We start from the raw sequence: 12,180 nt of genomic DNA, 5'->3' as shown, positions 1-12,180 counted from the left end.
GCTCCCCCATTATATTTGTTAGCTTAATCTTATAGAAGTCCCAATCGTGTGATGCACTTGAGGCTTGCGCTCTGTTTTCAGCAGTCCTTCCTTAGACCAGCCAGCTCTGGGGTCCACTATTGCGGTCGCTGTTTGGCTTGGCACTAGGGCAGGCAGACACAAGCGAGTCATTCAGGGTCTTCGTGGTCCGCTTAATCATAATGTCTATACCCTGCGCACTTTCCACTTCTTGTTCTGATCTAGAAGAGATAGACGTGCAGAATTTGTTCCGAAATTTGTCCCAATGCGCCTTTCCTCTGTTTAGCCGAGGGACCACTTCTGCAGTACTTTCTTCAAGGCTGAAAGTAATATAACGATGATCAGAGAAGCTGTGGTAATCTAACACTTCTCAGTCCCATATTCTTCTCCTTATATCTTCCGATACAAAGGTAATATCTAGTACTTTCTGTAATAAAGGTCGGTCTATCCCTTTTATTGCAAATCGCCAGATTGCAACTTATAATATATTCGATATGCAGCTCACCCCTTTCGTTGACATCCGAACTTCCACATATCTGATGATGTGCATTAGCATCATTTCCTACAATGAGGCTCTTATTCCTACAAAAGCGGATTCAACCAGCAACTTAAGGTTTGAAGGCGGCATCTCTGAATCGTGTGTCATATATAGAGAAGCCAGCCAGTAATGAGACTTATTTGTTTCATGGCTGGCTACTACTAAATCTTCAGTGCTTAGATGGCTGGCTACTACTAAATCTTCAAGCGGATTCAACCAGCAACTTAAGGTTTGAAGGCGGCATCTCTGAATCGTGTGTCATATATAGAGAAGCCAGCCAGTAATGAGACTTATTTGTTTCATGGCTGGCTACTACTAAATCTTCAGTGCTTACCGACGGAAGAAGAAAAATATCCAGACTACTCTTTGCAAGAATATAGGTTCTGTGTCTCCCATTTCCCGTACCATCAAGTAGTTTAAATCCCGTAATTCTTAGTCGATGAACTGTTCCTCCACCAGGCGGACCTGTAGTGCCACCGAAGCGGCCATACAATTGTGGAGATTTATCTGTAGAAACCGGACCATAGTCAGAATTCAGAACTTCCGATTGTTCTGTTATCCTCGTCCTCTTATTCCGATAGGAGTTCATCCCCACAAGATTCGTTAGATCTTGTCATGATGAGCTTCCGTACGCATCCAGGTGCAGGTGAGAAAGCTGTGGAACCACTCTTCCTCAAGACACTGGACATTTGCGGTGTGGACGATTTCTCCTTAGATGCTTCACTAGATGCTTCTGTCGATGTTCTTTCTGAGTTCCGTGCTTCCCTGCTGGCGCACACCTTGAGCCCAGTCTAACTGGATGACCCACCCACATAGGGCTTGTCAGGTCCCGTTTCGATGCCTTCCCCTCCTGTCTCGATTGTGGCAGGGGGATTTTCAATCCGCCAGACTTTAGCGACTCAGCAACAACTGCTGAGTCGTCTCCTGATTCCCCAACCTCACCGCTTCTATTGACCCTCAGTTTCAACGTGTTGAATCCGTAGGATGCAACTCCTTCAGACTTATTAAGGTCTGCGAGACAGCCGGAGTTTAGTACGAATACTGCATGTTTCCGGTCACCACCAGCCTCATCCAATCGACCAATCTTCCGGTCGGTGGTTGAAAGATTGGGATTACTTAGTCTTGCAGGTATGGATTCAAGATCGGAAGGGATCCTTGGTATCCAAACATGTGCCATTGGTCGAGAAGGAATATCTCCCTTCTTGACTAAATCTAGTGCTGCACCTGGCCAGATCTCACCAATCTTTTTTAGCGCACAAAAATACATTTCAATTGAGCGTTAATCCCCGAAGGCAATTAGTATATATCAGTCCCGATACCTGCCTGCATCGTCACAAACTGGAGGAGACCCAGGAATTTCCGCAAGGACATCGGAGTATACTGATGACAGTCCATAGACTATCCCACTCCAATTATTCCTAGGTATGCAGCCCTGTTCTTCTCCTTTGTCGACAACTGCCATCCCCTAACTGTCCTTAGCGATATTAGCAAAGGTTCATGGACCCATCTTACTGTTGTTCGTCCTAGTTCTTTTAGGCATGGGATGCCCTCCAGGTGACGATATATTCATTTACAGGTAGTGGCAGTTGCCCAACAACCAAATATTGAGTGCACTATCTGTCAAAATCTGTGATTATTGCAACACTGATTTAGTGTTCGCGCCATTTTTCGTTGTTTGTGTGTTCTTAACTATAATACACACACACCCAAAACGTGGACAGATAGTGTACTTCGCGAGAAAAAATTGTATTCAGCTGTTTACGGCACACTAATTGGTATTTATTCCATGATGCTACGGCCTGATACCACCACCGCAGCTGTTGAGTCTTTGGAGTCAATTCCAAGCCTTCTGCCGGGCTCTCGATCTGCCGCTCCACTGGAAACAGACGCAGATCATCAACCGCCTAATGGATACCACTATCGTAGCTATCCTTGCGTGACTTAAATTTTTCTTTAACAATAATGACCTTTTACGAGTTCAGGAAAATTCTTGCGATAACAAAACGTCCGCTCCATTCAACGGTTCAGACAAGAATCCACTACATAAATAACAATGATAAAATCAATCCCTAGCTACATTTATACAAGGCAAAGTCCTTGGTACAATAAGAAGGTAAAGTCATAAGCCCAGCTGATCAAAATTTCCAACTTCAGAGTTGTGTCCAAATCCCACTAGAACGCCAAGTGCTTTGTTTGGATTTTATTTTTTTTTATATTCTGTTTTCTTTCTGTTTTCACACGTTTATTGTTTGAATTTGTAATTTACACGTTTATCTTGTGACTGCTACACATGATAATGCAAAAACTAGCATATAAAAAACCTTTAAAATCCAAACAAAGCATTTGACGTTTTACACAAGATATATTAATTTACATGTATTCATGTACAGATGTGATCACCTTTAATTGTTTCGCCATGTAGAACCATGACATAATTACCAGGTATTGTACAGTAAACAGCTGAGTAAAATTTTTGTCGCGAAGTGCACTATCTGTCATCTTCGGCAAGGCCTGCCGCCTCAGTATACAACACACTGATACAATAACAACAACAATGATAAAAAACAATTTTATACAAAATTATACCATAAGTAATGAGCGAATGCCCTACTGAATGAAATCAGCAAGTTGTTGTTATATAAAAAAAGAATCGGCAAAAAATATCGCGAAAGAACACAGACAAAATGTACGGTAGGAGAATAGGTCTGTTCGCGTATTTTTCCAGTAATAATTTGCAGGAGAGTAAGAGCAGCCTTTGCTCTCTTTTGCTATTTATTTGAATTAAACAACTGGTTTTCATAATTATAGTTCGATGCTGCAAATTTCTGCTGGGAAAAAAATCTCCAGTAGAAATTTGCTAGTTCTCAATTATCAAACTCTCAAAATTTTGCTCGCTCTCACGCATTCTCCCTCTCTTTTCTGCTGGTAAATAAAGTACGCAAAAGACTTCCAGTAAAAATTCGTGTAAATTTTCCAGACATTAGAATGAGGCAGATAAAGAGCTAACATTGGAGTGCAGAAGTTCCCTCCAATCTGCCATTTCAAGCCTTTTTTGTTGTCAAGAATGGCGAATGGACTCTGTGCCTGAAAATAACTTATACAGGAAAAAATGTGTTCGTTTAGCTATTATCGTGCACCAACATCCTCAATTTTAGGCAGTGGCACAGTAGGTTCTCCAAACGGCACGGGATAGTTGTGAGCACCATGCAGGCTAGAACATTGAGCTCCAAATTGTGTGGCATTCATTGCTGTCATATGGAGAAGTTGCAATGGCCGTCGCGGACTATCTAGCGTAGAGTCTCAGTGAGAGGTCGGGCGGCACCGGGTCCCGCACAAATACTGAGTGCCTATGATGTTCTATATGACAAGGCGAGTTACTGCCGCTTTTAAATAACCAATGGCCACCCTGTTCCCGCGGCGATCGGTCCTTTGGACCGGAACGAGCTTGCTCACCTACAGGAGCTTGACGAAATTCGCCACTTCCACATGAAATTGTGGCTACAACAACAACACCGTCTATAATGCGTAAGTCCGCCATGTGTCCAGCGCAACGTCAAAGTCCTGACATTGCAATGGCATGTCGGGAACCCTTTCAGTAGTGAGAGCGGCTGTTACAGCCCATCTAGGAGAGGTCCCCTTAACACACCAAGTTATCTCATATTGGTGAACAGCACCAACTTTATTTTTGGGAGTTTACGTCAAGCCCACTATTAACGGCTACACACCAAGATGATACCAATGACCAAACGTTCCTGCAGAGATCTGTTCAATAGACTAAAACGAGCTTGCTCACCTCTAAGAGCTTGAGGATGATCGCTACCTTAACATGGAAATACAACAACAACAAAAGTGAATGACGAATCTTTCTTTTCATTCTGCAGAGTTTTTTCCCTGATATTCGCGTATTTACATGGAAAGATCCAATATATTATTTGAAGAAAGGGTATAGTTCCGAGGTACTATGTGGAATGATCATCGTAATGGAGTGGCATGAATGATTGATACAAAAATTTCATCGCTCTCAAGGTGGTCTCATTTGTACAACAACCACAAATCATATGGTGCAATCCCCCAACTTGTCATCAAGCTGATCAACGTTTGGTCAATACACCCAAAGGAATTTGTGTGCGTGTATTAACACGTGTGGGTACATGAGCAGAGAATATTAGAGAAAGAATATAACAACAAAGAGAATGCAAACAAAAATCTGTCATCTTAATACCGTCAAAGCTGGCCGGCTGTTAACAACTGTTCGCGTGAGATCACCTTTTTAAATCCGCATTGGTTGTGAGCCCTACAAATGTAGAACACAATTTTTCTTCAGCGTAGTTGTATGATATACGTGGCAACCCTACAATTTGCACACCTGAAAACAAAAACGAAAAGATTCGTAATACGGAATAAAAATTATTATTCCAGTGATTAAAAAAGAATAAAGTAGTGATTTAATCTCGCAACATAATGACGGTTATTGCCGGAGGTCACGGAGAGCCTAATCCCAATTCTTCATGGCTCGGTGCAAGGGGAATGTGGCTTGCCTATATTTTGGGAGTGCTGACAAGCCACTTGATTTTATTATCTATTCCCTTTATAACTATACCGATGGCATGGACTATAACAAACTTGCTGCATAACGGAGTAAGTATTTGGCCAATTGGAAAATATGATTTTTTATGTTTTCTTGTTTTTATCACTTGGACGACAGGCACACTTGTATTTCCTGCATATTATCAAGGGGGCTCCATGGTTCTCTATTGAAAACGATGCCGGTCGCCGCTTGACCCATTGGGAGCAGATCGATGACGGTGAACAATTTACTGCAACACGGAAATTCTTAACTGCTGTGCCGATTCTTCTGTAAGTTTATATTTTTGTAAAAGAGCTATTTTTTGTATTCAATTAATTGCTTTTGAGTTAGCAGTGTGTCTCAAAACATAAGCACTCTAGGTGCTGCATATAACATAATAACTCTTTTCAACCAGCCCGCAATAAAGGATCGCTCGTCTTACATTATATCTGAAAAAAATATTAACATTTAACACCCTCTAGGGTGCAAATATTTTTGCAACCATCCTGTCGTCAATCATAACTTTATCGATTTGTTTTCCCGTGCGAATTGGCGACTACTACTAAAATACTTTTGCGGCAAAGTCTATTTTCCCCAATACGTAGTATGTCATTTATCTTGCACTTGTTTTTAATGTAATGGTCATAGACATTGCACGTATATTGTCTTTAGTGGATTAAAGTATATATTTTGTTTGCTCCTTGTCTTCGGTTGGAGCATATGTAAAAACTGAGGACAAGATCTTTATGCTTCGATTGATCCAAAGCCAAACTAATGTCTTGTTTCATGGCAGCGGCTTTCGTAGTTGTCGTTTCGCCTTAAACATTTAATCGACAACTTGTATGCAGTGTTATCTATGGACATTTTCGAAAAGGGGCACAAAAGGTGGCATTCATTGAGAAAAGTGGCTTGTTTTCAAAAATATTGCTAAGAAGTGGCAGGCTACATAATGATTTTTGCCGGAATTGGGACCTTAATAAATAAGAAATTGAGTAACGCATTTGAAGCAGAAAATAGCTTTCGACAAATGTACATAGCATGTCATTACGAGATTACGTAATGAACCCTTTTCGACCAATGAACCCAGATTTTACCATGAACATTCCATCAAGAAAGGACTTGTTGTTGTAACCACATTTTCATGTGGAGGTGGCGATCCTCGTCAATCTCCTGTAGGTGAGCAAGCTCGTTCCGGTCCAAAGGACCGATCGCCGCGGGAACAGGGTGGCCATTGGTTATTTAAAGTCGGCAATAACTCGCCTTGTCATATCGAGCATCACAGTCACTCAGTGTTTGTGCAAGAGCCGGTGCCGCCCGTACTCTCACTGAGACTCTGCGCTTGATACCGCAGATTGTCCGCGACTGTCGTTACTGCTACTCCGTATGGAGCATCCCACTATCCGCAACATATGGACGCGCTCTGTAGCTCGCAACTTAGCTTCTTGTGGCAGCAATGAACACCACACAGATCGGAGCTCAATGTTCTAGCCTGTGTGCTGTTCACAGCTATCCCGTGTCGGGAAGGAAGAACTCACATCAATGACTTTTGTTCGATGCAACTTTAATCGAGCACCTCTATGTTGAGAAATTTTACATGACAAATGTCACCAGCATGAGTGAGAGAATAGCCACTGTTAAAATTTTTTCACAACATTCTCGCCAGGAAAGGAAAGATAAGTTTATCGAAAGATAAATTTATAGGAGAACTAATCTCAACAAAAAAATAAAATTATTTGAGTAAAATTTCCTGCGCTCTTTTCTGTGATGGACCGGTTGTACAGAAAAGTAGAAAAGTGGCGCAAAATCCAAAAAATACGGCATTAATTGGCAGATTGAAAAAAAAGCGTGAACATTACGGTGCCTGTATGTTATGGGCCTCGTACTTCTATAGCAAATTCATCAATGCGAAAGATGCACCTTCCCTACAGAGAGTGTGCATTTCGGTCCCTAAAACTTTTAGGTGGGTCATCAACTATGTGGTCAACTTCGCTTCGCAGTATTTATGCTATTTAAGTGAAGCTGAGCAAAAAAACCGACCCCTCAACATTTTGTTGTTGTACACACATATCCATATACTAGTCGAACCCGGCACGCTCCGCAGCGCCTTCTGTAACGCTCTTATACCTTTTATTTGAGCAATGGTCGATATATAAGTCCTGTTTTGGTAGAGTTTTTAGATGGGGACATTTCGCCCCGAATGTGGATATAGAATTCGTGTCATTGAAGCGTAGCGGTAAGCAAGTCCGCCAATGATGCTAAATCCGTGGGTTCAAATCCTGGCGAGAACACTGGAAAATTTTTAAGTGGTGGTTTTCGCCTCCTAATTTGGCATTTATGAGGTACTATGCCATGCATAGAAGTCATGTAAGAACTTCTCCCCACAGAGGTGTCGCACTACATGACGCCGTTGGGACTCGGCTATAAAAAGAAGGTCTTTTATCATTGAGCTTAAACTTGAATCAGGCAGCAAATGCAAATTTTGCCCATGAACATTCCACTATGGAACAGGGGCAAACTTCTCACATCTCAATGAGTGCAGTCCGATTCAAGTTTAAGCTCAATGATAAGGGGCCTCCTTTTTATAGCCGAGTCCGAAAGGCGTGCCGCATTACGACACCTCTTTGGAGAAAAGTTTTACATGGCATAGTACCTCACAAATGTTGCCAGCATAGGGAGGGGAAAACCACCGCTGAAAATTTTTTCTGATGGTCTCGCCAGGATTCGAACCTAGGCGTTCAGCGTCATAGGCGGACATGCTAACCTCTGCACTTATCGGCAGCATTCATTGATATTTGAGAAGTTTGCCCTTAAAGTAAATATAAACATCGTGCCATACACTCAAATACTTTTTGTATGAGCTCCGTAGTACCATAGTCGTAAATAATTCCTGCTTCATTTGAGCCCTATATTGTCGTTGTTGTTGTTGTAGCAGTTTATTGTGTTCTATCTTTCGTCTGCTTGATTCTGTTGAGTGTCAAGACCCAGGAACTCTGCGACAGATCCAGAGGGATCTGGGTCTGAGTCGAGTGGGTCTGGCTGGGCAGTTAAACAGGTGACGTGTATCGTGCGGTCCCTGGTTACAATCGGGGCATACATCTTGCACGTCGGCATCAATCCTTGCTCTGTAGGAGTTGAGGTCAATTTCTTCAGGTGCAATGGGAGGCGGTCGTTCTCCAAGGACTACATTCACCCGGTAGCCAATTAACGCGTCTGCTACCGTGTCTGCATGAATGTTGTCTAGACCTGTTTGATATGTCGCTTGATCTAGAGGTTTTATCTTGTAGCGCTGAACCTCACGCTTTAGATCGTGTATATCTACCTTAAGGCTTCTGGGCGGTGGGTATCTATCCACAAGATAATGATTTGGATGGTCTCTGCGATAACAGTCCAAAAGGTATTGCTTAGACAGCATGTAGCACTGGTATAATCTTTGTCTCCTGATGGAGGTGGTCCACATGAGAACTGAGGAGACAGCCCGCCGCAGTTCGGAGGGCGGCATTCTGACAGATCTGAATATTATTCCACTGCGTGTCACAAAGTTGACGAGACACACTGCCGCTGCATAACTTACCACAGACCGGCCAATTGCTTTGTACGTGATCAACAAGGTTTCTTTGTCTGCACCCCAAGTGCTGCCAGCAAGTGACATGAGGACCTTGTTTCTAATTTTGATTTTATCGCAAATTGCTGTGACATGTAGGGAGAATGTGTAAGAGTTGTCAAATGTGACGCCAAGTATTTTTGGACACTTGATTGTCGAAATCATTTCTCCATCGACCATCACAGTCAGCTCAGTATTCACCTCACACGTATTTGTAGTGATCAGTGTGGCTGAAGATTTGGTGGCGGATATCTTCAGATTTCTTGCAGCGAAATATGAGGCAAGTTCGTTGAGGTAGACGTTCAACCTATCGCAGATGTTAACAATGAATAGGGGGCGATTGTGTCGCCCTACTTCTGAGAAACACCAATTGCCGCCTAAGAGAACTGACACGCCCTCGAATGTGCTATTAGTTGCTGAGAGTATATTACGAAACATCATCAACGCAGAAGCCGCTCGCTTTATACAACCCGGTCGAATACCCCAAGTGGGGTCCAATTTTCCTGTGCTGGCAGTGGTACAACCGGCTGCCGCAATCCCATGGCAGCCGGTTATACATACCGGATTGACCCGATCCCTCATCGGCGAAGGCTGCCGCCTCAGTGAACAACATATTGGTACAACAACAACAACAACCGTGGACGAAGTTAGGAATTTCGCCAAGTAATTCAAGGCGTTGGGTCCCGACGTAATCTCTACATTGATGCTGAAGAATCTGGATTTACCTGGAATCACGTCCCATACAACTGTCTTCAACCTGTCTTTGCACACTCCTATAGTACCCGATGTCTGTAAGATGGGCAGAGTGATCGCGCTACTGCAGCCTAGAGCCGAGTAAGGAGGAGTCGTACGGACCATGGTAGGACGGTCCTCGCGGCACTGGAGATATCGAAGGCATTCGACACAGGCAGCCGTGCCAAACTATTTGAGGACATCGCCAGCACGTCGCTTCAGCCAAGCCTGAAACGCTGGGTCGCAAATTATCTGTGTAGTCGCCAGTCATTTGTGGAATTTAGGGATAAGAAATCTAAACACCGTAGAGTGAGACATGGAATTCCTCAAGGCGGGGTGATATTTCCGGCATTGTTTAACCTCTACCTATCCTCCATTCCAGCCCGACGATTGTAGGATCATGGTATCAGGACCCGCCTCCATTCATGACATTTGCGATAGGTTAAACGTCTGTCTAAACGATCTTGCCGCCTAACTCGCTGCAAGAAGATTTGAAGATATCTGCTCCCAAATATTCATAGCCTGTTTGTCGATGTCGTACGGTTGCGTTTCGTTCGTCTGGGCGTCTTTTCCAATCTATATTTGTCTATATAGACGGTTTTATTTTATGGTATTCTATATAGTATTTATTTTCTATGAATAATTAGCTCTTTTGATTTCGATGAATCTGTTTATCCATCGAAATTCTTTCCGTTTTGCTCGTATTGCAGATTAAACAAACTCACGAATTACACGAAAAATTCGTTTCGATATAGACAAACCGGTTATCAGTCACATTGTTCACTACAGATACGCCCGGCACGGGATAGCTGTGAGCACCACACAGGCCGAAACATTGAGGTCCGATCTGTGTCGTGTTCATTGCTGTGGCGAGAACCTTAGCTACGAACTAATGGCCGCATCTACAGATTGCGGATAGTGGAATGCTCCATACGGAGTCGCTGCAACGGCAGTCGCGGACAATCAGCAGTATCGAGCGGAGAGTCCCAGTGAGAGGTCAGGCAGAACCGGCTCCTGCACAAATACTGAGTGCCTATGATGCTCGATATGACAAGGCGAGCTACTGGCGTCTTTAAATAGCCAATGACTACCCTGTTTCCTCGGCGATCGGTCCTTTGGACCGGAACGTGCTTGCTTGACGAGGATCGCCATCTCCATATGAAAATGTGGCTACAACAACCACGTACAAATTCAAATTTTTCAGAATGCAAATCTTCGAACTACGACGGGCTGGCTCCTCAGTTCTTACGTGGACCACCTCCATCAGGAGACAAACATCCTACTCGTGCGAAGGCATAACTATATGCTGTTTAAGCAATACCTTCTGGGTGGTTATCGCAGAGACTCTCCAAAGCATTATCTTCTGGATAATTATCCACCGCCCAAAAGCCTTAATGTGGATCTACATGATTTGCAGCGTGAGGTTCAGCGCTACGAGAGGGAACCTCTAGATCAAGCGCCATATCAAGTGGGTCTAGACAACATTGCACCTTAAGAGATTGACCTCCCTTGGCAAATCAGAGTAGTTCTGGCTTAAGTACGATCCGGCAGATGCAGCCAACTCAACTACTACAGAGTATGGTAGATGTCAACGTACAGGATGTGTGTCCCGGTTGTGACTTCGGACCACAGGACACACGTCACCCACCTACCCTGTCAGACCCACTCGTATCAAACCCAGATCGCTTTGAAGGCATCCCACCATAGTTGCAGAGTTCCTGGATCTGCTACAACAACAACAACAGAAACACCATTCAAATGGAAGTTCAGATTTCCAGCTTGTGTGGTGCTTATAGTTATCTCGTCGGGACCCCTGAACCTACTCTTGAGAACCAATAGGATGGGTGCTTGATAGGGTGCATCTGTTATTATTTTGGTTATAATTGAGTTCAAGGTCTTAATTTGTAGTTCATTTTTAATTCCTTATTCGATTTTTTCAATTTGAACTTAATTATTTCGCAATGCCAAACTAATTAAAAATAATACAAAGTGAATATTAAGTTATTGTACACCTAATTAAAAAATCGTATGTATGATAGGTTCCCCAGTAAAAACAATTACGAATGGTAATAGAAGGGAATAAATGTCCTATTTAACAACAACAATTAGACTCAAACTATTAACGGGTCGTCAGGTTTGTAGTACAAAATAACATTGAAATATATAAGCTTACAATATACCGCTTAACTAAGAATAAGTTTAATCTAATTAATTAAGCTACAGGACTGAAAGGTTGTAGACTTTTGACCAAAATGCGTTATTAGATTGGGAGAATATTTTTAATTCAATAGGCAAAAATTCCAGGAACGGGCAACACAAACAGGAAATCAAACCCATGGCAGCCGGTTGTACGTACCGGATTGACCCGATGGAGTTCCTCATCGGCAAGGGCTGCCGCCTCAGTGTATACCACACTGCTACAACAATACAACAACAAACAGGAAATGATCATTCATAAAGCAAACATGATATTCTTGGGGTGATAAGCTGTGTGTTCCTAATAGAGTGGGAGAAGGAGTCACGCATTAGTCTAGCCCATATTTTACAATTTTGTAAAATACCATAATATTAATACTGCAAACATAATAAGAAAATTAAGTACCAAAAAATCTCTGAACATAACGGAATATGTTCAGCGCAACGTAGAATATATTTTGTTTTGTACGGAGTCAATATGCGGCCCGAAGCCAAGGTTTCTGTCAAGCAACCCACCAAACATTTGAA

General features: G+C 42.8%; 1 protein-coding gene across 1 annotated transcript in view; it reads left to right on the top strand.

The window, feature by feature from the left end:
* Nucleotides 1–4,787: 4,787 nt before the first annotated feature.
* Nucleotides 4,788–12,180, top strand: part of LOC106093201 (ORM1-like protein) — a 36,962-nt gene continuing 29,569 nt past the window's right edge. The window contains exons 1-2 of the mRNA XM_013260217.2: nt 4,788–5,194; nt 5,262–5,413. Coding sequence (XP_013115671.1) covers nt 5,018–5,194; nt 5,262–5,413 — 329 coding nt within the window. The 5' untranslated portion in view covers nt 4,788–5,017. The remainder of the gene's footprint in view (nt 5,195–5,261; nt 5,414–12,180) is intronic.

The sequence above is a fragment of the Stomoxys calcitrans genome, chromosome 1 (assembly GCF_963082655.1).
Source record: "Stomoxys calcitrans chromosome 1, idStoCalc2.1, whole genome shotgun sequence".
Lineage (NCBI taxonomy): Eukaryota > Metazoa > Arthropoda > Insecta > Diptera > Muscidae > Stomoxys > Stomoxys calcitrans.
The sequence above is the reverse complement of the archived record's forward strand: the minus strand, read 5'-3'. Positions and strand labels throughout refer to the sequence as shown.